The sequence below is a fragment of the Corylus avellana genome, chromosome ca2 (assembly GCF_901000735.1).
Source record: "Corylus avellana chromosome ca2, CavTom2PMs-1.0".
In the NCBI taxonomy this organism is placed as follows: Eukaryota; Viridiplantae; Streptophyta; class Magnoliopsida; order Fagales; family Betulaceae; genus Corylus; species Corylus avellana.
In genome coordinates this window covers 45581219-45604461 of record NC_081542.1, presented here as the reverse complement: position 1 = coordinate 45604461, position 23243 = coordinate 45581219, and the positions used below count along the sequence as shown (strand labels likewise).

The 23243-nt window shown below is 38.3% G+C and overlaps 1 protein-coding gene across 1 annotated transcript; it reads right to left on the bottom strand.

Annotated features, from left to right (window-relative positions):
* Window positions 1-9654: 9654 nt before the first annotated feature.
* On the bottom strand, window positions 9655-22426 carry LOC132169971 (uncharacterized). The gene is given in 16 exon segments (XM_059580905.1): window positions 9655-10049; window positions 10735-10885; window positions 10977-11214; window positions 12008-12218; window positions 12356-12564; window positions 12762-12831; window positions 12833-12873; window positions 13119-14413; window positions 16140-16425; window positions 19311-19338; window positions 19448-19598; window positions 19686-19923; window positions 20162-20372; window positions 20442-20626; window positions 20785-20892; window positions 21142-22426. Coding segments are annotated over 16 exon segments (5007 nt in total). The 3' UTR covers window positions 9655-9749.
* Window positions 22427-23243: the final 817 nt, after the last annotated feature.

The following is a 23243-nucleotide window of genomic DNA, read 5'->3' as shown; positions in this document are numbered from 1 at the left end:
GTAGCCACTGAATTTTAACAATTATTTTTGATAGCTCATCTTTAACTTTTAATTTATATTGGGTACCACCATCCCGATAATTGCCTTGCTAAACCATTGGATTGACTACTAGCTTATTCAATTTATATACCCACAATCGATTTTGCTCTTACATCGTTGGTATTTCATTGGAGCTGATCTCCTAAGCCAAATGAGCCATTAATAACCAAACAAAGGTGATAAGCTCTCCTCCTCTGTTTAGTTGAGCAGCATGAACATTGGGTTTGCAATGTCTTGCAGCATAAGACAACATTTTGTTAGGAAATTAATCCTATTTCTCAAGACCCGTGAGATGCGAAAAATAAGAAGAATGCGGAATAACAAATATATTAAATCACACACGACACAAAGATTTAAGTGGTTCGGCTTAACAAGCCTATATCCATTAGCGGAGACGACCCAGAGAAAATTCACTATCAAAAGATGGAGTACAAAAATAGTAGAGAGAAAATCACTCAGATCCCAAAGCCCCAATACACCCAAATCTCATTATCACACAAGAGAGATTATTCCCAAAATAGAATGCAAAAGACAGATATACAAACTCTTCTTTTGTTGGAACAGATGGCGGCTGATCTCTATTTTCTTCTCTTACTTTGCAGAACCTTTTCTTCTAATCACTTGTTTTTGGCTCCTCCAAAAACCACCAAGAAGAAAACATCGTGGCAGCCCTTGTACCTCATTCTCTCAAATTCTCTCTTTTCTCTTTTTGGTGCTCACAATTTAGTACACTTATGAAGCAATATGGCTTGGCACACTTCACAAGGACGTAGCAAGTCCTTTTATAGTGTCATAAGTCGATTGTGCAAGACACCAATACAACTAGGAGAAGGAATTCAATTTTGATAAAGAGAAACAACTCCAAGTCCGTGCAAGGCAAGGAGTCAAAGTTGACCCAAAAAAGGAAAACCAATTCCAAGGCTTTGTAGGACAATAAACCGATTGGGTCCCACAAGCACATGCTTGATGGCTTTAAGTCACATGCCTTAACAATCTCCACCTTGACTTGAAACCCATCAAGTCTAACAAAACGTGTCTCCTCCGGATGTCTCCGCCTCAGCCCTTAAGAGCAATCACACTCCACAAGTATCACTCAAGTCCAAACGCTTCTTGAACTTGAGCATAAGACTTGATTTAGACATTACACCATGCCTCCCTATTAGTCCCGTCGACCATACAGCTTTCGCTGATGACTCTTTCTTCCTATAGACCCATCTGCACCCTTTAGCCTTCTTTCCCTTGGGTAATCCTACTGATTCCCAAGTTTTACCTTTCCGTAGTAACTCCACCTCTTTCAGTATACCATCTTGAACAGACGATGGATCTCCACTACTAGCTGTCAGAGCAAAAGAAACCGTATCCTCAACCCATACCTCTTGGTTGCTTTTCGATTACGTTTCTCTTTGCCTCTTGCTAAAGAATACTCTTCCCGGTGCTGTAAGTCTCTTGAAGATTCTCTGTCTTTACATTCATTTGTGAGTGAACAATGTTCATCAAGCTCCACCTCCACGAATTGTTTCTCTTTCTGCACTGTACTTTCAGAAAGCTCATCTAAGTTAACAACTCAAATTTCTTCGGTTCCTGCTCTGTAACTTCAGGTTCTGCACTTGATCCATCCTTATACATAGCACACTCATTAAAAGTCACATTCTGACTTCTAATGATCTTTCGATTTTGATCATCCCAAAATCGATAACCGAAGGCCTCATCTTCATATCCAATGAAGAAACACTTACTAGATTTACCATTTAGTTTACTCATAGCATCAGACTCAACATGGACATACGAAGCACAACAAAAAACTTTTAGATGTGAAAGATTTACCTCTTTTTCACTTCAGACTTCTTTCAGTAGTCTATGGCTCAGGGGAACGGAAGACCCCCTATTCATCAGATATGCAGCAGTGCTCACCGCATCAATCCAGAAAGTCTTTGGTAACCCAGCATGCAACCTCATACTCCTAGCATGCTCATTGAGAGTCCGATTCATGCACTCAGCCACGCCATTCTGCTGCTGCGTTCCCGGGATAGTTTTCTCCATTCTAATCCCATTCACTGCGCAAAACTGTTTAACCCCATGTCTTCGTATTCTTCTCCATTCTCTAATCTCAAACGCTTGAGCTTCAAGCCCATTTCAGTCTCAACCATGGTCTTCCATTTCTTAAAAGTCTCAAATACATCAAATTTACTTTTCAAGAAATAAACCCATACCTTGCTTCTTGAGTCATCAATAAATGTGATGTAATACCGCGAGCCTCCAAGCGATGCCAGTGGTGCGGGACCCCACAAATCCATGTGTACTAGCTCCATCTTTCCAAGCTTAGGTGCTTTGCCAACTTCCATGAAACTCACCTTCTTATGCTTCCATAGGATGCAGCCTTCACACAAATCAGACTCAACTGACTTCAACTTCGGTAGTTTCTCTTTTGACATAAGTACCTTCATCTCTTTCTCGCTCATGTGCCCAAGCCTTAGGGGCCATAGTTTTGAGTTAGCACCCGTATCTGCAACAACAACTGTATCCTTGTTATTCGTCGTCATATAGAGGGTACCCGTTTTATGACCACGAGCCAAAATCATGGCTCCCTTGCTGACCTTCCACTTTCCACCGTGGAAATGAATTGAATGCCCTTCCCTCATCAAGCTGTCCCACTGAAATCAGATTCTTCTTCAGCTCCGGAACATGCCTGACCTTCTGTAGCTTCCATACCGAGTCACTGTGAACTCTAATGCGAACATCGCCTAGGCCCACAACATCCAACGCCGTTCTGTCAGCCAAATACATCTTCTCAAAATCTCCACCAACATAGTTCTCGAGAATTTCACGAATCACTATCGTATGAAAAGATACTCCTGAGTCTAAGACCCAAGAATCAAGGGGACTGTCAATAGAGAGAAGTAGGGCATCATATACTTCTTCTGTCACTACGTTTGCATAATCATTCTCAGTCTCCTTCCGCAGTTCCCTATAATTCTTCTTGTAGTGACTAGTCTTGCCACAGTTCCAACACTCAGGTTGTTGTCCGAATCTGGATTTGCTTCTCCCTTTTCTGAAATTTGATCTGCTTTGACCAGAGTTTCTGTCTTGTCCTCTGCCCCGAGTCTTGAGATTTAAAGCAGCATCAGAACAAGAGGTTTCACCCGCATCTTTTCTGCGAACCTCTTTACTGAGAATCAAATCCCTGACGTCTTCATAGCTCAGTTTACTCTTTCCTACAGAGTTACTCACAGCCATCCTCACTGCTTCCCAGCTATTTGGCAAAGATGCCAAGACGATCAATGCGCGAACATCATCATCAAAATCAATTTTCACCGAGGACAATTGATTTGCGATAGTGTTGAACTCATTGAGATGATGTGCTACTGAAGCCTCTTCTGCCATCTTTAGGTTGAACAATTTCTTCATCAAATGCACCTTGTTGTTAGCCGACGGTTTTTCATACATACTTGATAAAGCCACCTGCTGTGGTCTTCTCCTTTACAACGTTGTGTGCAACTGATTTTGACAGTGATAACCTGATAACTGCTAGGGCTTTATGATCAAGCAAAGCCACTTGCTATCATCCATGTCATTGGGTTGTTCTTCCAAAAGAGGTTGGTGAAGATTCTTCCCATAAAGAATATCTTTGATCTGTACCTTCCAAAACCCAAAATCTTTGCCGTCGAACTTCTCGATTCCTATCTTTCCTTCTTCACCTGCCATCGCTCCCACTCGAATCAAAAGCTATAATACCAGTTATTAGGAAATTAATCTTATTTCCCAAGACCCGTGAGTTGCGAAAGATAAGAAGAATGCGGAATAACAAAGATAAGCAATCACACACGACACAAAGATTTAAGTGGTTCGGCTTAACAAGCCTACATCCACTAGCAGAGACGACCCAGAGAAAATCTACTATCAAAAGATGGAGTACAAAAATAGTAGAGAGAAAATCACTCAGATCCCAAAGCCCCAACACATCCAAATCTCACTATCACACAAGAGAGATTATTCCCAAAATAGAATACAAAAGACAGATATACAAACTCTTATTTTGTTGGAACAGATAGCGGCTGATCTCTATTATCTTCTCTCACTTTGCGGCAACTTTTCTTCTAATTACTTGTTTTTGGCTCCTCCAAAAACCACCAAGAAGAAAACACCGTGGCATCCCTTGTACCTCCTTCTCTCAAATTCTCTATTTTCTCCTCCTTTTGGTGCTCACAATTTAGTACACTTATGAAGCAATATGGCTTGGCACACTTCACAAGGACGTAGCAAGTCCTTTTATAGTGTCATAAGTCGGTTGTGCAAGACACCAATACAACTAGGAGAAGGAATTCAATTTTGGCAAAGAGAAACAACTCCAAGTCCGTGCAAGGCAAGGAGTCATAGTTGACCCAAAAAAGGAAAACCAATTCCAAGCCTTTGTAGGACAATAAACCGATTGGGTCCCACAAGCACATGCTTGATGGCTTTAAGTCACATGCCTTAACACATTTCCACCCACACTTCACTGATTACACCCCATCTTTGCTCCTCCTGCAACTTTAGTAGCTCTTTTGCGAGAATACATGCATCAAACAACACAGATTTGCTTTTGTCTCCCCTCACAGCAACAGGTTCCACTTCAGTATTTCCTTCAAGGATTCTAGCACATGCCTCTTTATGCTCTTGATAAAATTGCTCTTATCCATGGTCGTCGAGCTTTCTATGAAAGAAGTGTGTGGCCTCGGCACAGGTATCGCGGAATCTTATTTCGCTAATACGTGCTTCAGCAGACATCATTGTGGGCTGCATAACTAGAAGATATAACATATAATCAGACATTTCTATACAAAATTGACGATGATCACTACTACTGTCTTCATGAATCTCCTCCTTCTCCTTCTGGAAGCAGAGTTCTGTAGCAACATGCCATAATATAAGGCTCTGATCAAATTTTACGTCGACTCTATAATGCATCAACTTCAACTTGCTACTCTCAAGAAGATCAGCATTCTGGAGAACCCATTCTCCTCGAGTTGAATATATCCTCTTCGTAATGTCAGACTCGGGATCTTCTAGAAAATAAGAATTTTTTTTTTTCAGCACGTTAAAGATGAAATCCCATAGCAGTTTTGTAAATCGTGTCTTGGACACATACGTCCTCTTTTCATACATATTCTTAAAGAAATCCTCAGGGTCCCATCGCTCAAAGAAATCAATCAATTTACGGACAAAATCATTAATCTTTCGACGACGTTCTTTCAAATAATAATGTATCAAGTTGTATTGACGTAGAGATTCAGACCACCTCTGGAATAGGATTTGTCCAGCCCGTCCATATATAGCGACTTGTATCTGCTGTCTGCGGCCAGTTTATCCTCTTGAGCTTGAGATAGTTTCGGAGGAGAAAGAGGAACCATTTCTTTACAGCTTTTAGGAGGAACCATTTCTTTACAGCTACTATGTACTTATTTTGGCTGGATGACAACTGGATGGCAGCGGCAACCCAATCAGAGAAAGCCATCATAAACAGAGCAATTGTATCCAAGAATATGGCACCAAAGAGCAAGGTATATGTAATTCCAACGTCAATCTTGCGAAAATCATTCTTATCTATTGAATAGAAGGTTAAAATGGCTGCCACAAGAGCACACCACGATGTAAATCGAACAAAGTATCCAAACTTCAAATGCAGTACAATAACTTTGGTGTAGAGAAGTTCGTAGAAGAAGTTGAATTCAATAGCTAGCACTTGAAAGGCATCCTCTGAGTCTCTGTTCTGGAAAAATAGCCGGCTCTCTTCGCGCTCCCGGAAACTAAAGAAACTAAAGATGATATCCACAACGAGACCCTGGAAGATTTTGAAGAAGTGATAAGCATGCTTCACCGCCGCAAGATCACCCCGCCTGCCTTCTTCGACTGGGTAACGTGAAGTCTTGGATTCTTGATTAGGTTCTCGTATCAACTCTATTTGAGTTGGGAGGCTGGCCTCTCTCTTCGAAGCGTATTCCTCCATGAGCTTTGCATAGTTAGGCCCTGGGTCCGGTGCTGTTAGATTTGATTTCCGGAAGTTTTTCAGGTTTGCCCGATATAAAGCACGTGTTCGCTCACCATACTTGATGGTTCCAGCGAGAAACAGAAGGAAAGTAGGGAGCCATAACTTGTTTCTGGGTTGGTATTGGGCCTATCGGCTGAAGGATTGGACGAAGAGAACGGACTGGGCTAGGAGCCCAACCAGCTGCCTTAGCCAGAGGGCATTATCCTCCAAAGAAACAGCAGTTATGGTATCTGGACCACCAAGGTGTAACAGAAGAAAGGGAGCCCAAAACGCCAGAATGCCAGAGCAATCATGAGGTTTTGGAATTTTTTTACCATTGGAAATAAGTCCCACTGTAAAGTTACTGGTCCAAATGGCCAGTATATAGGTTGACCAGATCAACAATAGTACCTTCCAACTTTCTGTTCTCTTTCTGAATGGTGCAAACCAGAATTAGAATGGCCTGTAGTAGGAGACTCGATAGAACAAAAAACTGGATGTTCCATTCGTCAAATTTCTCATTCACTACGGTAAAGATGTGGCTAAACATATCCTTCCTTTGATTGCTTAATTTTCTTTCTCCTTTCTTTCACCTTGTTCAACATCACAAGTCTTAAGTGTTAGTTTTTAAGTGTATAGATTTATATTCTGCTATTTTGAACGACAATTTATGACACTTGAACATAAATACACTCAATATAATAGTTGGTAATTAACTAGAGTTCACTACAAAAAAATTCAGGATTTAGTAACATGTCTACAGTACCTTGGTTTTCAAAACGTCACCAAATAGTGACGTGTCAAGGAGTAAAACGTCACTACTAAAATTTTAAAAAAAAAAATTCAGTTACGTGTTAATATCCACATGTCATTAATTAGTGACGTGTGAACAGTGACACATCATTAATTAGTGACGTATCAAGATTCGCACGTCACTAATAATTTGTTAATATAGCAGATCAATTAATATGTGTAAATCAAAGTTTGGAAATTGCTTTTCTATTAGAATAATTGTATCCACACAAAGACTAAATAATTTTGAATAAAAATGACAATGGTGAAGACGAACTTTATGGACAAACTATAAACACATACACAAGGATTGCATAAATACATTGATGGCAGGTGCATGGTAGCTCTTATAGAACCTAAAAAAAGGAAAAACCACATACCTGTTGCGGGTTGGTGAGAAAACAAATGCAAAGAATAGATAGGGAAGTGAATTTTGAATCTCAAGTTTTAATTGTCGTTCAACATTTAATTTGAAGTTTGAGAAAGTTGCATGTATATATCTCAACTCGCTCAGTCACCCTTATATAGGCTCACGAGTAGTGCACCGACAATATGAGCTATATTGGGTCCCAAAGTTGTCTCTATTTCCTATCTAGCTCGATAATTGTTCTAGAAGCAAATGGAGCACTTGTTAATTACCAAAAAGATATTGGCGTACAAGGAAATTGTTCCTCTAGCTTTACAATGGATCATGCCATTATCCACGAAAGGAATCACGGGATTTCTAAGCTCAACACATTTGAATCACAAGTGATATGGATTATGATTTGAAGTGTAAAGGCTTAAGGCCAAATTGGATTCTCATATGCATCTTGTAGTCAAGGTGACCTTTATACGGTATTGATACTTGGGGAATCTTTTAATGAGTGTATAATATAGCATGTTATACACCACTCAACCCAAAAGTTTAAGCTTATGGGTTTGGACCCAACCATGCTATATTAACTACTCATACTTCTTACATTTCTCCTACGTATATATATAGTACTCTATCCTTTTTACACTCATACATATATATTCAACAAAAGTTAAAGTGTAGAATCCGCTTTAGCCATGTGATATAGAAATGGTAATACTTAAATGGGAAGGAATAAAGAGAAAGTCCTCAAGTAAATAGCCCACTTATGTGAACTTTATCTTAAGTTATCATATTCTTAAAAGATCTTTACCACTGGTTCTTCCCACGGTCCGATTAATGAGCATAGTGTAGACAAAAGTTTGGGTTAAGTATATTTGTCCTTTTGCTATTATCTATTTTGTAATGTCTCTCCATTAATATATAGATAAGGAATAAATATTCAGATCTATAGTACATTTGAATCACAAATCATATTGATTAAGATTTGGAAGTTTAAAGGCTTGTGGCGGAATCTGAATCTCACGTTTTTCTTGTCATCAATGTAATCTTTATACGATATCAAGTTAAATTGTAGGATCATCTTTTAGCCATGTGATGTAGAAGGGTGATACTTGCCGCCAAACACAAAGGAAGGAATAAAGAAAAGAGTTTCCAAGTACATGGCTCACCCATGTAAACTCTATCTTTGATTGCATATCTTTAAAAAGTACAAGACTGCTAAAAACATCTTTACCATTTCTTCCTCTTCCACAGTCCGATTATTGAGCATATGTAGACATTACAAAAATGCAAACATTGGAAAAGACATTGCAAAAATTAAATGTAGTTTCCCCCAAAAGTTATAACCAAGGCTATAATGTCATTTACCATATTGTGCTAAAAGGAATTGAACTTGTCTATTATGGTAAGATTTAGGTAAGATTTAGGTAATATACAATATTACATGCATAAATAATTGATAGTTTGACGGGGAATATGATAAAAATTGTAGGGAAAATAACAAAATGTCCTTGTTTTTTTAACTTTCTTAAAAATTACTCCATAAGCTTTTTTATTACTTTTTTATTATATATATATATAAAATCATTTCCTATGATTTAATTACTTTAAAAAATCATTCATTCTATTAGTTTTTTCCACATTACCAAGTTGTTAAGTCACCTACAGTCGCGTAATAAACACAAACTAGTTTGTAAAAAATTTTAATTATGTTTAACAAAATAAAAATAAAAGCAGAGGTGGCGGGTGGGGCCCCACCACCTCTTCAATGGGGTGGAGATCCCCCTCCACTCCACTTGTTCTTTTGAGTTGTTGACAGTTGGATTAGTTGAAGTTAGCTGAGTTAGTTAAGATGAGTTGGCAGTTAGTTAAACTTGTTGATTGTCTTTGATCCACGTATTATTACATGTGTATATATATCTGTAATCTCATATTATTCAATAATATCAGAGAATCATTTCATTCTCCAAACTACTCTGTTTTCAGTCCTCTTCTTCCTTCCTTGTTTTCTAGTTTCCTAACTGAGAACTTGACAGAGTTCATAAAGAAGTCGTTGAATTCTCCACGTGAAACAAAACAGGCCTCAACTGCTTGCAGAATTAACAACCTAGAAAAACAGATGTTAAAGTCACCTCAGAGGGAGCTACGTTGGACCGCTGTAATGCCCTGTATTTGCCCTGTCTGCTTGGAATGGATCCCATAAGGGAATCTCATGAACCCCACTGGTCATCTTGAATATTGCTCAACTGGATTGTTTTGTTCTCTTCAATGTCTTCGAAAGGCCGTGGAGAAAACAGAGAGCGACACAAGAGAGTTTTGAGAAGGAGTTTGGGAGAGAGACTTGAGAAAGGAAGATAGAGAAAGCTAAGGAAGGAGAGAGGGGCTTGTGGAGAAGTAAAAGCTTCAAGAGAACTCAAGGGGTAAGCTTTTTATGATTCTTGAATGATTTGAATTAGAATTGTAAGAAAAAAATTGCCGCAGAGCAATTTATGATAAAACTGTTCCTACTACGTAAATCATATAATTAACAAGTCCAAAATCAAACTAACATACTAGCTATCGGCCTTGAACCATTGTAACAGTAACATTGTTAACAGAGCATTTACTTGGGTTCTGTTGAGCATCTGGGGCAATTTGCCTTTCCGTGAATGCAGGTTGCTTTGGAAGAGGCAGATCAAGAGTCTCACTTTTAAGCATGGAAATAACAGTGGAGACAGTTGGCCTATCTTTAGCAACTTCTTGCACACACAGCAGCCCGACGTGTATGCATCTCAAAATTTCCATTTCAAAGCAGGGTTCACGTATCATCAGGTCTGTTAATGCCACAATGTTGTTTGCATTCCACATTTGCCATGCCTGGAAACATGAAAACAGGATTCAAATTCTTTGCGCGCGTCAATACTAAAACTCATAAGAAACAAGTAATGAAAGTTCTAAAAAAAAAAAGGTTAAGTACTTTTTTTGTATCTCCGTTCGCACTTTTTGATTTTTATTTTTTCCTCTTAGGTTTCCAAATCAGTCAAATCTCGCACCTCACTTATGGGAAAATACAAAATTAATACCTCGTTAATTTTCGTCAGTTCCAATTAACGAAATTTTACGTCATCGCCATGTAAATAAGCTGTAAGGCTGACGTCTGTCCCTGGTTCCTCGTTGGCACATTTAACTGGCCACATCATCTAACCGGATTCCTCCTAAACCCTGGCCACATTATCAACATCCGAATCGAGCTCGGGTTTGAAGAAGAACGAGGAATCCGGTTAGATGATGTGGCCGATTACATGTGGTAACGTGGAACTAGGGTCAGATGTCGGTCTGACAGCTCATTTACATGGCAATGACGTGGAATGCCGTTAATTGTGACTGACGGAAACTAACGAGGTATTGATTTTATATTTTCCCAAAGGTGAGGTACCAGATTTGACCGTTTTGGAAACTTAGAGAGAAAAAAATAAAAAAATTGCAAACCGAAGTACTAAAAAAGTACTTAACCCAAAAAGAAAAAAGAAAAAATGCGGCAATGAGATAGAGGGAGACTTACAAATCCTAGAAGGTGCATGGCATGGTCATCATCATAAAAGCTATTGTTTCTTCTCCCACTTACTATCTCCAATAACAACACTCCAAAGCTGAAGACATCTGATTTCTCTGAAAAGCGCCCTTGCATTGCATATTCAGGGGACATGTAGCCACTGAATTTTAACAATAAGACACATACAAATCTAGTTATCTCAAATATTATGATTTGTATCGTAATGAATTTGGTAAAACATAGGTACTTACTATGTTCCAACAACCCTTGTAGTATTGGCTTGATCTACATTACCCCCAAAAATCCTAGCCATGCCAAAATCTGATATTTTTGGATTTAGCTCTTCATCTAACAAGATGTTACTTGCCTTTAAATCTCTATGAATAATCCTTAATCTGGAATCCCTATGAAGGTACAGCAAACCTCGACCAATTCCTTCCATAATGTTGAAGCGTCTTCTCCAATCTAGTACTTTTGATTTGATTGAATCTAATGAAATTATTCTAAACAAATTAGAAAAATAAACTACACTCAAATAAAACTTGAAAGGTGAATGAACGTCATGTTTGTACTGTTAACGAACCAGTAGTTGCAGTAGTAGAGTCCTACGCAAACTCTGTTCTAGATTTATCCAAAACAGATTTATCCTCTTTAGATTCGATGCTACTCTAGTATTATCTTTTATGTGGTTTTATCTCTCTTTGTATTAAGTTTCTTAGTTGTGTTAGTTCTCTTAGTTCAAGTTGTATTAGTTCTCCTAGTTTTAGTTGTATTAGTTCTCCTCCTAGTTGTTTTTCAATTGTAACTCTTTCCCCATAAATACAATGTGAACGAAGCTGAGACTTTATTCCGCCAAAAGCAAGTTTATTTGCTTTCTTTCATGGTATCAGAGCCTACCACAGGGTAAATTAGGCATACACTACTTACCCCGTGATAAGGACCAAGAAAAATACCGGCCTACACTTGAGGGAGGGTGTTAAAGAATAATCCCACATTGCCTATGGACAAGATCATATGCATGTTTATAAAGAATGAGCAACCCTTTCTTATAGAATCGGTTTTATGAGATGAATTAGGCCCTAAGACTTTATGCCGCCAAAAGCAAGTTTATTTGCTTTTTTTCATGTAATAGAAATAAATTTGGTGAAGTCACATAGACATAGTATGATCTTAGAGACTAAAATACCAAAACCAAGAATATCATTCCCGTTTGTCTCGTGATGTAGATCATTTTAGATTGTAATATTGGAAGATACTAATAAAGCCATAAGCATGAACTAACCAAAGAGAAATGCATCCAAACTTTTGTTTGGCATGTATTCATAGACCAACATCTGTTCTTCCCCATCAACACAGCAGCCAAGGAGTCTAACAAGATTCCGGTGTTGGAGTTTAGAGATCACCACCACCTCATTCATAAATTCTTCTAGCCCTTGTCCAGAGGCTTTTGAAAGTCTTTTTACTGCAATTTCCTGTCCATCCAACAGTTTTCCCTATAAACAAACAACAACCAAGTGACTATATATTCAAATTGTTAGTCAATAACCCTCTACAAGAACAACCATTACCCAACCAAGTGACTATATATTCAAATTGTTAGTAAATAACCCTCTACAAGAACAACCACTACCTTGTATACGGGACCAAATCCACCCTGCCCTAGCTTATTTGATAGATGGAAGTTGTTTGTTGCACTTGCCAGCTCTTGAAGATTGAATAACGGTAGATCTTGGAGTTTAACTTGGTTCAATCTGTCTCCATGCTTGTCTTCACCAGGAAATTTTGGATATGCTTCCCTTATGTTCAACAGTAACATCTCCTTGGTTTTCTTCTTCCTTGCTGGGTATTTATACAATAGTAGTTAGTAATCTCTATGTAGAAATGTTGTAACTTTTCTTAGTCCACTGAGCTAATAGGAATATGCATATCATCTTTTTTTTTTTTTGGTGGTAAGTAGTAATGAAAGAGGAGAGAAAGGAAGATATAGAGAGGAACTGGAGGCTCCTTCCTGCTATAAAGAGGAATGTGCATATTACCTTTTTGTTTAGCCATCCAACGCCACAATATGTAAGTGCATATGCCAGTAAATATTACTCCTATGATCTGTGACTGTGACTGTCACGATTACTTTCACATTTTCCTCTTTATCTGTAAATCAAAGAAAACATCAAACTCATTCATCCAAAATAGGCTAGAGAATATGTACTTTTTTTTTGGTAAAACAGATTTATCTTTTACAATGACTTCCTTAGCTTGGGAAGTTGGGGAGTGATGGTCGTAGGGTTGAAATACAATTTTATCAATTTTGAAACATAAATTAGCCAAACAACTGCACCATCAGTGGTTGATTTGAAGCATTAGATAAACTTTGACAGAAAACCAAAACAACTCACCAAGTTCTGAATAGGCCACACGAACATAAAGATCAATTCCGCCACTCGAGAATTTCTGTAGGTCAATTAAGCTTCTTGTCCATGGCATACAACCAGTGCCAGCATCAAATGCGTAAGCAATACAAGAACAATTCTCCAAGCATTGGTTTCTACAATTTTCTTCACGAGCAGATGACCAATCTGCCAAGTCTGGCACTTTCATCATCGTCAGTTTCAAAAATCCATCTTTTTTGCCCCCATCACTGCCATTGTTCACCCTCTCACACTGCAAGGGTCTCCTCCTCACACATCCACTAGTCCAATTTCCTCTGTTCCATTCTTCTCTGTTCTTTGGCTCAAACCCCGGTATACAGCTGCAAATTGGTGAATTCTGTGAATTACAGCTTCCAAATGCCCCACACTTGCCATAAACATCGCAGTCAGAATTCAAAGCTGACCACCCGATCCCCCAATGATCATCTCCAGTGTCAAAATATGTTTGCTGTAGATTTCCTTGAGCATTCAAGACAAATTTTGTTGGGAAAGACTCGTTTGAAAAGGAAAAAGATAAATAGAATGTTCCATCATTATCAGGTACAAGATTAAATCCATCAAGATATACAGAAACCATGTCCGGTACTCCAATAAAGATCTGGCCGTTCCATGGACCACTCCGCCAATATGTGTTACTGTCGTTCCAGATGAAAAATTCAGGAATATTTCGAACCTCAATACCGGCAGAGAAGTTTCCAATGGATGGATCAGAAGGACTTTTCCATGATGTCAGCTGCACTTTCTTACCCGTTCTAACATCCGTACTAATTTTCATATTTTCCATGAATGTATCAGAAGGATGCTGGAAACTCTCCCATAAGAATGTCCCTGTAGTGTTTCCTTGCAAGACAAGGTTTCCAGAATCTAAAAGCTGGGCACTCGAATTGACAACAGAATTTGTTAAATTTGATGACCAGAGAACCTTCTGTTGCCCATCTAACACTACCAGATTCCCAACTTCGGATATGGTAAGAATTCCAGAGGAATTCTTGAGGGGATTGTTTCTGTTAGCAACCCATACGACAGTGAACACAGAAATTTCAGCATACCATATCCCAACATACCGATCGGTAGAATTTGGAGGGCTGAAAAATCCCAGTTTGAAGTCACCGCTATTGGAGATGATGGTTTCAGAGTCGTTGATGAATTTAGCTGCTGTGATGGTGTCTGTTGCAGAGCCAAACTGTAAACAAAAGCAAGATAGCAAGACAAGAAGAGCAGACAAGTTGGTGTTTCGAACAAGTCCCATTGTTTCAAAGCTGCTCGTTTGTGAGAATGCAGATTTTGAATTCCAGGAAGCAGGATTAAGAAGAAGAAGAAAGAATAGGGATATCTTATAGTCTGACTCAGGCCTTCTAGGAATCTCTTACAAATATCCACTTTCAACTAAAAAAACAAAAGGCTCAAATTATGGCTCATGACTTCCTAACAAATAAACAAAAACCAAGACAACAATAAAATGAAGTAAGAAATAAGATTTATAGAAACAAGAACAGTTTCAAATTATTGACATTTACTAAAAGGGGCAGATATTTGCAATCTAAGAGAAGAGGCTAAGGTTCAAGTAGATGCAGATGGCAAATGAAGTGAACAGGATGTCAATAGGGCGGATATTAAGCAAAGAAGAGAAAATACAAAAATGAGAAGTTTTTTTTTTTTTTTTTTTTGAGATTTTAACATCTGCCTCTGTTCCCACTTTTCATGCACTTTAAGAAGATACTTCACCTACTGCAACAATACAAGTTATTCCAGTATCATGCCACAAGAACCCTAAGAAGCTCTTAAAACTAAAGAATTGCTACAACCATGTAAAAAAAGTGTATGTGATGGTTTTAAAACTAGAGATGTGTCCCTTATTAACCTCAGAGTTACCTGTTGCCTCCTTCTCAAGGAATCTTGCTTAACTTCTCCTTTGTATTTGGTGCTTCTTGATACTGCATGATGCAAAGCCTCTTCAATATCAATGGCGAAGACATTGCAGCTCCTTGACCAAGAGCATATCTAAATTTAAACACCTTTTTGTATTCTATTGATTTTGTTGTCCATGTACTTATAAGGGTTGTGTCCTACATTGAGAAAGTATAACAAATAAAAATGGTTAATATACCTAAATAAACCCAAGCCCATTAGCTAAAGCTTTTGGGCTAGAAGTGGTGTCCTAATATGTATATTAATTTACTCTTGTTTGACTCTTCATGGTATTTCTCTCCCTAACAATTGGTATTATAGCCCATGATTAGCTTCTGCTGCTGATATGAGTGTCTTGGTTTGACGCTCTCTTGGAGTATGCGTGACACTCTTGTGTGTGGGGGAGTTTGGTCAATGTAAAAGAGACTCACAAGTGAGGGGAGATTTGCTGTGCATGCACTTGTGAAGTTTGTGTCCCACATTAAGAAAGTATAACAAATAAAAATGGTTAATATACTTAAGTAGACACAAGCCCATTAGCTTAAGTTTTTGGGCTAGAAGTGGTGTCCTAATATGTATATTAATTTACTCCTGATATTTCTATCAAGAGTCTAATGCTTAGACTTTCTATCATTCAAAGATGTCCTTTTAGACTACAACTTGAGATATGTGGATATAAACATATCCGCATATGTTTATGAATGACTTGTTAGCTTAAGGGTGCGTTTGATTTTGGCATTTTGTAGGTTTTTTCAAATCGTAGAGTTTAAGGCACTTTTCTTTTTTCAAATCTTACAATATGGGTAAGAAGTTTTCTTTTTTTCAAATCTTACAATATGGGTTAAGAAGTTTTCAAGGAAAGTGACTTTCCCAGACATAAATCATACCAAATCCAAAAAAAAAAAAAAAAAGATTGTCCATTGTAGCTTTCCTCAATCTTTGACTGCGTAGCAAGGTGAACGATGGTGGAAGCCCAACAAAGTCGATGACGGTAACCCCTTTAACTATTGGAACAGGGAAAACAAGATCACAAAGCAAAGGAAATGATGGATAACCCTCCAAAGACTAACAGATTCTAGCTACCGGCCTTGAACCATTGTAACTGTAACATTGTTAACAGAGGATTTACTTGGGTTGTGCTGAGAGGACCTTGCATCTGGGGCATTCTGCCTTTCAGTAAATGCAGGTTGCTTTGGAAGAGGCAAATCAATAATCTCACTTTTAAGCATGGAAATAACAATAGATATCGTTGGCCTATCATTAGCAAATTCTTGCACACACAGCAGCCCAACATGTATGCATCTCAAAATTTCCATTTCAAAGCGAGGTTCATGTATGATTGGGTCTGTTAATGCCACAATGTTGTCTGTGTTATGACAAATGCAAATTCCAATATCACTAAAGAAGTAGAAAAGTACATAATAGAAAAATAACACAACCACACAAGACACCAAGATTTGAGTGGTTCGGCTTAATAAGCCTACATCCCTTGGTAGAGACGATTCAGGAGAAATTCACTAACAAAAGAGTGGAGTACAAACAAAACCACTCAAACCCAAATGCCCCAATGCACCCCAATCTCACTCAAAAGAGTATTAAATACAAAAGAGAAAATATTCTCTAAAATTCTCTAAGCTTTTCAGCATTTCAAATGTGAGATCAAATTGAAGAAAAATGGTGTATCTTCTTCTTCTCTCTGCAATACAAGTCTCTCACTCTCAGCAACCTCAGCTTCTTTTTCTTTCTCCTTTTCTCATCTAAAGTTGCTGCCTCTCCTTTCCCAATGACCGAATGCCTTCAATAATAAAGGCTTTTTGTCAAAGCTTCTTCAAGAAGCTTAATGAATGAGAGACATATAGGCAAGTGAGAAATAAATGAAAACATAAAAGGTTGGGGTCTATGGTAAGACTTGTGAAAACAAGTCACCTAATTCTGACAAATCTCCACCTTGACTTGAATTTCATCAAGTCTTCAACTCAAATCTCCTCAAGACGTCTCCTTCAACACTCCTAAGGGGTAATTACAAACAACAAACACCAATCAAGCCCAAGCAATGCTTGAACTTGAGGATTGGAAGTGGCTTAGTCAACTTGTCTGTTTAATTTTCCGCTGTAGCAATTTTCTTCACTATGATATCACCTTGTGTCACGACCTCTTGAAGAAAATGATATCTAACATCAATGTGTTTGGCCCTCTTATGATACATTTGATTTTTGGTCAAATGTATTGCGCTCTGGCTATCACAAAATACAATAGTCTCATCCTGTTGCAAACCCAGATCACTAACCAAACCTCTAAGCCAAATTGCTTCTATCACTGCCTCTACTACTGCCATATACTTTGCCTCCATAGTGGACAAAGCAGCCGTCGACTGTAAAGTCTCTTTCCAACTAATGGCACACCCCGAGAGAGTGAAAACAAAACCTGTCAGAGATCTTCTTTAATCCAAATCACCAGCATAATCTGAATCAACATAACCAGTGACACTAGAACTGATACCACTGCCTCTATCATAGACTAAACCAACATCTGTAGTGCCCCGTAAATAATGGAGTATCCATTTCACTGCCTGCCAGTGAACCTTGCCCGAATTTTCCATGTAGCAACTAACAATACTGACTGCCTGTGAAATATCCAGACGAGTGTACACCATAGCATACATGATGCTTCCAACTGCATTGGAGTAAGGAACACACGACATGAACTGCTCCTCCTCCTCACTCTGTGGCGCTGATGCTGCTGAAAGTCTAAAATGAGCTGCAAGTGGAGTACTCACTAGTTTAGAATTATGCACACCAAAGCGTTCAAGTACTTTCTCAATGTACTTTTTCTGTGACAAGTACAACTTTCCCGCTTTTCTATCCTTATGAATCTATATACCAAGGATTTTCTTCGCAGCACTAAATTCCTTCATTTCAAACTCATCACTCAACATAGATTTCAATCTCTTAATCTCCAAATGCTTTTAGCTGCAATAAGCATGTCATCCATATAGAGTAACAAATAAACAAAAGAACCATCATACAATTTCCTGTAATACACACAACTATCATAGCTACTTCTTGTGTAACCATGTCCGATCATAAAGCTATCAAAGCGCTTGTACCACTGTCATGGAGATTGTTTTAAACCATACAACGACCTCCTCAACTGATAAACATGATCTTCCTTACCTTCAGCAATGAACCCTTCTAGCTGATGCATGTAAATGGTTTCCTCAAGCTCACTATGCAGAAATGCAGTTTTCACATCAAGTTGCTCAAGTTCCAAATCATTTAGAGCAACCATGGCAAGCAAAACACGAATAGAACTATGTCTCACAACAGGAGAGAAAACTTCATTGAAGTCCATACCTTCTCTCTGACTATAGCCCTTTGCTACCAAACGTGCCTTAAACCTTGCATTTTCAATACCTGGGATTCCTTCATTTTTCTTGAAGATCCATTTGCAACCAACAGTTTTAGCGCCTTTAGGCAATTTCACCAATTCCTATGTTTGGTTCTTATGAAGAGACTCAATCTCCTCATTCATGGCAATAACCCATTGAGTAGACTCACTACTTGTGACAGCTTCTGAGTAAGTGGAAGGCTCCTGGACTACAGTGTCCTCTACCACAGTAAGTGCATATGCTACCAAATCTGCATAGCCATATCTCTGAGGTGGCCTAATCTGCCTCCTCTGTCTACCAGCTGCAATAATGGTCGCTTGCTCTTCTTATGGATCATCATCATCAGAACTAGAATCATAAATATCTGTAACAGGCTGATCTTGATTGTTATCTCGTACCCTCTGTGAAGCCTCCACCTGAAGCTCCACCTCCTTGCTAGAACCCTGCTTCTTTCCTGCAGAAACAATAAACTCCTTTCTCGGTTGAAGCATGGCAGATTCATCAAATACAACATCTCTACTGACTATAAACTTAGGTGATTTAGGATCAGAACACTACAATCTATATCCCTTCACCCCATCCACATAGCCTAGAAATATACATTTCTTTGACCTAGGCTCAAGCTTACCATCATTCACATGACAATAAGTAGGATAACCAAAAGTTTTTAAAAATGAATAATCAGCAGGAGTACCAAACCATACCTCATAAGGAGTTTTACAATCAATGGCTGATGATGAAGAACAGTTGACCAAATAGCAAGCAGTATTGATCGCCTCGGCCCAAAAATCTCTAGACAACCTGGCATTTGAAAGTAAGCAACGTGCTCTCCCTAAGAGAGTCCTGTTCATCCGCTCAGCGACCCTTGTCTGCATTCCACATTTTCCATGCCTGAAAACATGAAAACAGGATTGAAATTCTTAGCATCAATACTAAAACTCATAAGAAACATGCAATTGAAGTTCTTAAAAAATGAGGCAATGATATAAGGAAGACTTACAAATCCTAGAAGGCTCATGGCCTGCTTATCATCATAAAAGCTAGAATTTCTTCTTCCACTAATTATCTCAAGTAACAACACTCCAAAGCTGAAGACATCTGATTTCTCAGAAAATCGACCTTCCATTGCATATTCAGGAGACATGTAACCACTGAATTTTAACAATAAGACATTGAATCTTGTTATCACAAACATTAGGGTTATTATCTTAGCTAATTTAGAAAACAAAGGTACTTACTATGTTCCGACGACCCTTGTGGTATTGGCCTGATCCTCATTGATCCCAAAAATCCTAGCCATGCCAAAATCTGATATTTTTGGATTTAGCTCTTCATCCAACAAGATGTTACTTGCTTTTAGATCTCTATGAATAATTCTTAATCTAGAATCCCTATGAAGGTACAACAGACCTCGACCGATTCCTTCAATAATGTTAAAGCGTCTTCTCCATTCTAGTAGTTTTTGTTTCACTGAATCTAATGAAATTATTCAAACCAAAAAAAAAAAATGAAAGTGCAGTCAGATTCAACTTGTAAGGTGAACTTCGATCATGTTTGAAATAGAAGTAAATTTGGTGAAGTCACATAAGAAAGGTAAGCATTTACCACTATGATACAACAGCCTAGAATATCATTCCATTTTTGTCTCTCCATGTAAGTAATTTTAGATTGTAATATTAGAAATTCCAAACAAAGGCCATCAACAGGAACTAACCAAAGACAAATGCGTCCAAACTTTTGTTTGGCATGTATTCATAGACCAGCATCTTTTCTTCCCCTTCAATACAGCAACCAAGGAGTCTAACGAGATTCCGATGTTGGAGTTTAGATATCACCACCACCTCATTCATAAATTCTTCTAGCCCTTGTCCAGATGCTTTTGAAAGTCTTTTTACTGCAATTTCTTGTCCATCTAACAGTTTTCCCTGTAAACAAACAACTTGACTACATATTCAAATTGTTAGGCAATAACCCTTGACAAGATTAACCATTACCCTGTATACGGGACCAAATCCACCCTGCCCGAGCTTATTTGATTGATGGAAGCTATTTGTTGCACTTGCCAACTCCCGAAGATTGAATATTGGTAACTCTTCGAGTTTAGCTTGGTTAACGTTGTCTCCATGCTTGTCTTCACCCATGCTCAACAATAAAATCTCCTTCGTTTTCTTCTTCCTTGCTGGGTGTTTATACAGTAGTAGTTAGCAATCTCTATGTAGGGAAATGTCGTAACTTTTCTTCGTGCACTGAGCTAATAGGAATGTGCATACAAAGAAGAGAGAAGAGAAGAGAGAGGATCAAGAGGGTCCTTGCTACATAGAGGAATGTGCATATTACCCTTTTGGTTAGCCATCCAACGCCGGAATAAGTAAATGCAGATGCCAGTGAATATTACTCCTATGATCACTGTGACTGTTACGATTACTTTCACATTTCCCTCTTTATCTGTAAATCAAAGAAAACATCTAATTAATTCATCCCAAATAGGCTAGAGAATATGTACCTTTTTTTTTTGGGTAAAACAGAATTATCTTTTAGAAGGACTTCCTAAGCTCGACAAGTTGGGGGGTGAATTGGGTTTGTTTGAAATACAATTTTATCTATTTTTTAACATAAAAGTAGCCTAACAAATGCACCAGCATCGGATGATTTAAAGCATAAGATAAATTTTGGCAGAAAACAGAAACAACTCACCAAGTTCTGAATAGGCCAAACGAACATAAAGATCAATTCCGCCACTCGGGAATTTCTGAACGTCAATTAAGCTTCTTGCCCACGGCATACAGCCAATGCCAGAATCAAATGCGTAAGCAATACAAGAACAATTCTCCAAGCATAGGCTTTTACATTTTTCTTCACGAGCATATGACGAATATTCTTCAAAGTCTGGTACTTTCATCATCGTCAGTTTCAAAAATCCATCTTTTTTGCCCCCATCACTGCCATTGTTCACCTTCTCACACTGCAAGGGTGTCCTCCTCACACATCCACTTGTCCAATTTCCTCTATTCCATTCTTCTGTGTTCTTTGGCTCAAACCCCGGCAAACAGCTGCAAATTGGTGTATTCTGTGAATTACAGCTTCCAAATGCCCCACACTTGCCATAAACATCGCACTCAGTCTTAAAAGATGACCACGTGACCTCCCAATCCACCCCACTGTTGTTGGAATATGCTTCAAGTAGATTTCCTTGCTCATTCAAGACATAAGTATATGGGAAAGAGTCGTTCGAAAAGCTAAAAGATAAATAGAATGTTCCTTCTTTATCGTCTACAAGACTAAATCCATCACGATATACAGAATACATGTTCGGTATTCCGATAAAGACTTGGCCATTCCATGGACCACTCCGCCAATATAGTCTACTACCATTCCAAATAAAAAGTTCCGGAAGATTACGAACATCAATACCGGCAGAGAAGTTTCCAGTGGATGGATCAGAAGGGCTTTTCCATGATGTCAGCTGCACTTTCTTACCCGTTCTAACATCCGTACTAATTTTCATCTTTTCGATGAATGTATTAGAAGGATGTTGGAAACTCTCCCATAAGAATGTCCCTGTAGTGTTTCCTTGCAAGACAAGATTTCCAGAATCTAAAAGCTGAGCACTCGAATTGACGACAGAATTTGTTAAATTTGAAGACCAAAGCACCTTCTTTTGCCCATCTAACACTACCAGATTGCCATCTTCGGATATGGTAAGAATTCCAGAGGAATTCGTGAGGGGATTGTTTCTGTTAGCAACCCATGCGACAGTGAACACAGAAATTTCAGCATACCATATCCCAACATACCGATCGGTAGAATTTGGGGGGCTGAAAAATCCCAGTTTGAAGTCACCGCTATTGGAGATGATGGTTTCAGAGTCGTTGATGAATTTAGCTGCTGTGATGGTGTCTGTGGCAGAGCCAAACTGTAAACAAAAGCAAGATAGCAAGACAAGAAGAGCAGAAAAGTTGGTGTTTCGAACAAGTTCCATAGGTTCAACGCTTCTTGCTTGTGAGAATACAGATTTTGGATGGCAGGAGCGAGGAGCATTATTGATTTCTTGCTTCTCATCCTCATACTTTTTCTTCGACAGATGTTTCTATCAAACGCGTTTTTTTTTGTCAATTCTTACAACTTTGTGTCATTCAAAACTAACGGTGGGCCCATAGAAGCATTATGGCAGAATATGTTCTTATGAGGAATGCTTTTTTGCATTCTACAAACCATCTCCCTACCATCTCTTCTCTCTTTACTTTTTTTTCTGAAAAAAATTGAGATGCTTTTAAGAGAGACGGTGAAGAGATGATCTTGAGAATGCATTGTACGTAGCATCTCCCTGTTCTTATTGAGAAAACTCCCCATCGTATATAAATATGCTCTTATGAAGGTGAGCGATGTGCTTGAGATAATTTTCTAATATAAATTTTCTCTTTTCCTTAACAAAAAAAAAACCCTGCACTTTTGGATACGGCTTGAAATATTTGGACGCTTCGATTGTCCACTTCACCATGAAATCATGAATGTGGTTCAAGTTCATGGAACGTGAAATCAAGATATGAATCTAATCTATATATCTATATATATATATATATATATAAAAGCCGAGTTTTGGTTCAAAGAGAGCTTAGAATTACGACACGTGTCATGAACTTATACTTTAAAAAAGCATAACCGGTTTTTTTTTTTTTTTTTTTTTTTTAAGTGTCTTCTTAACTCTCTCTATTAACCCAGTTAATGGTCAGGAATCCTGAGGCTATAAATAGGATATCTGTTCCATTAATAAAAAATAATAATAAAATATTATATAT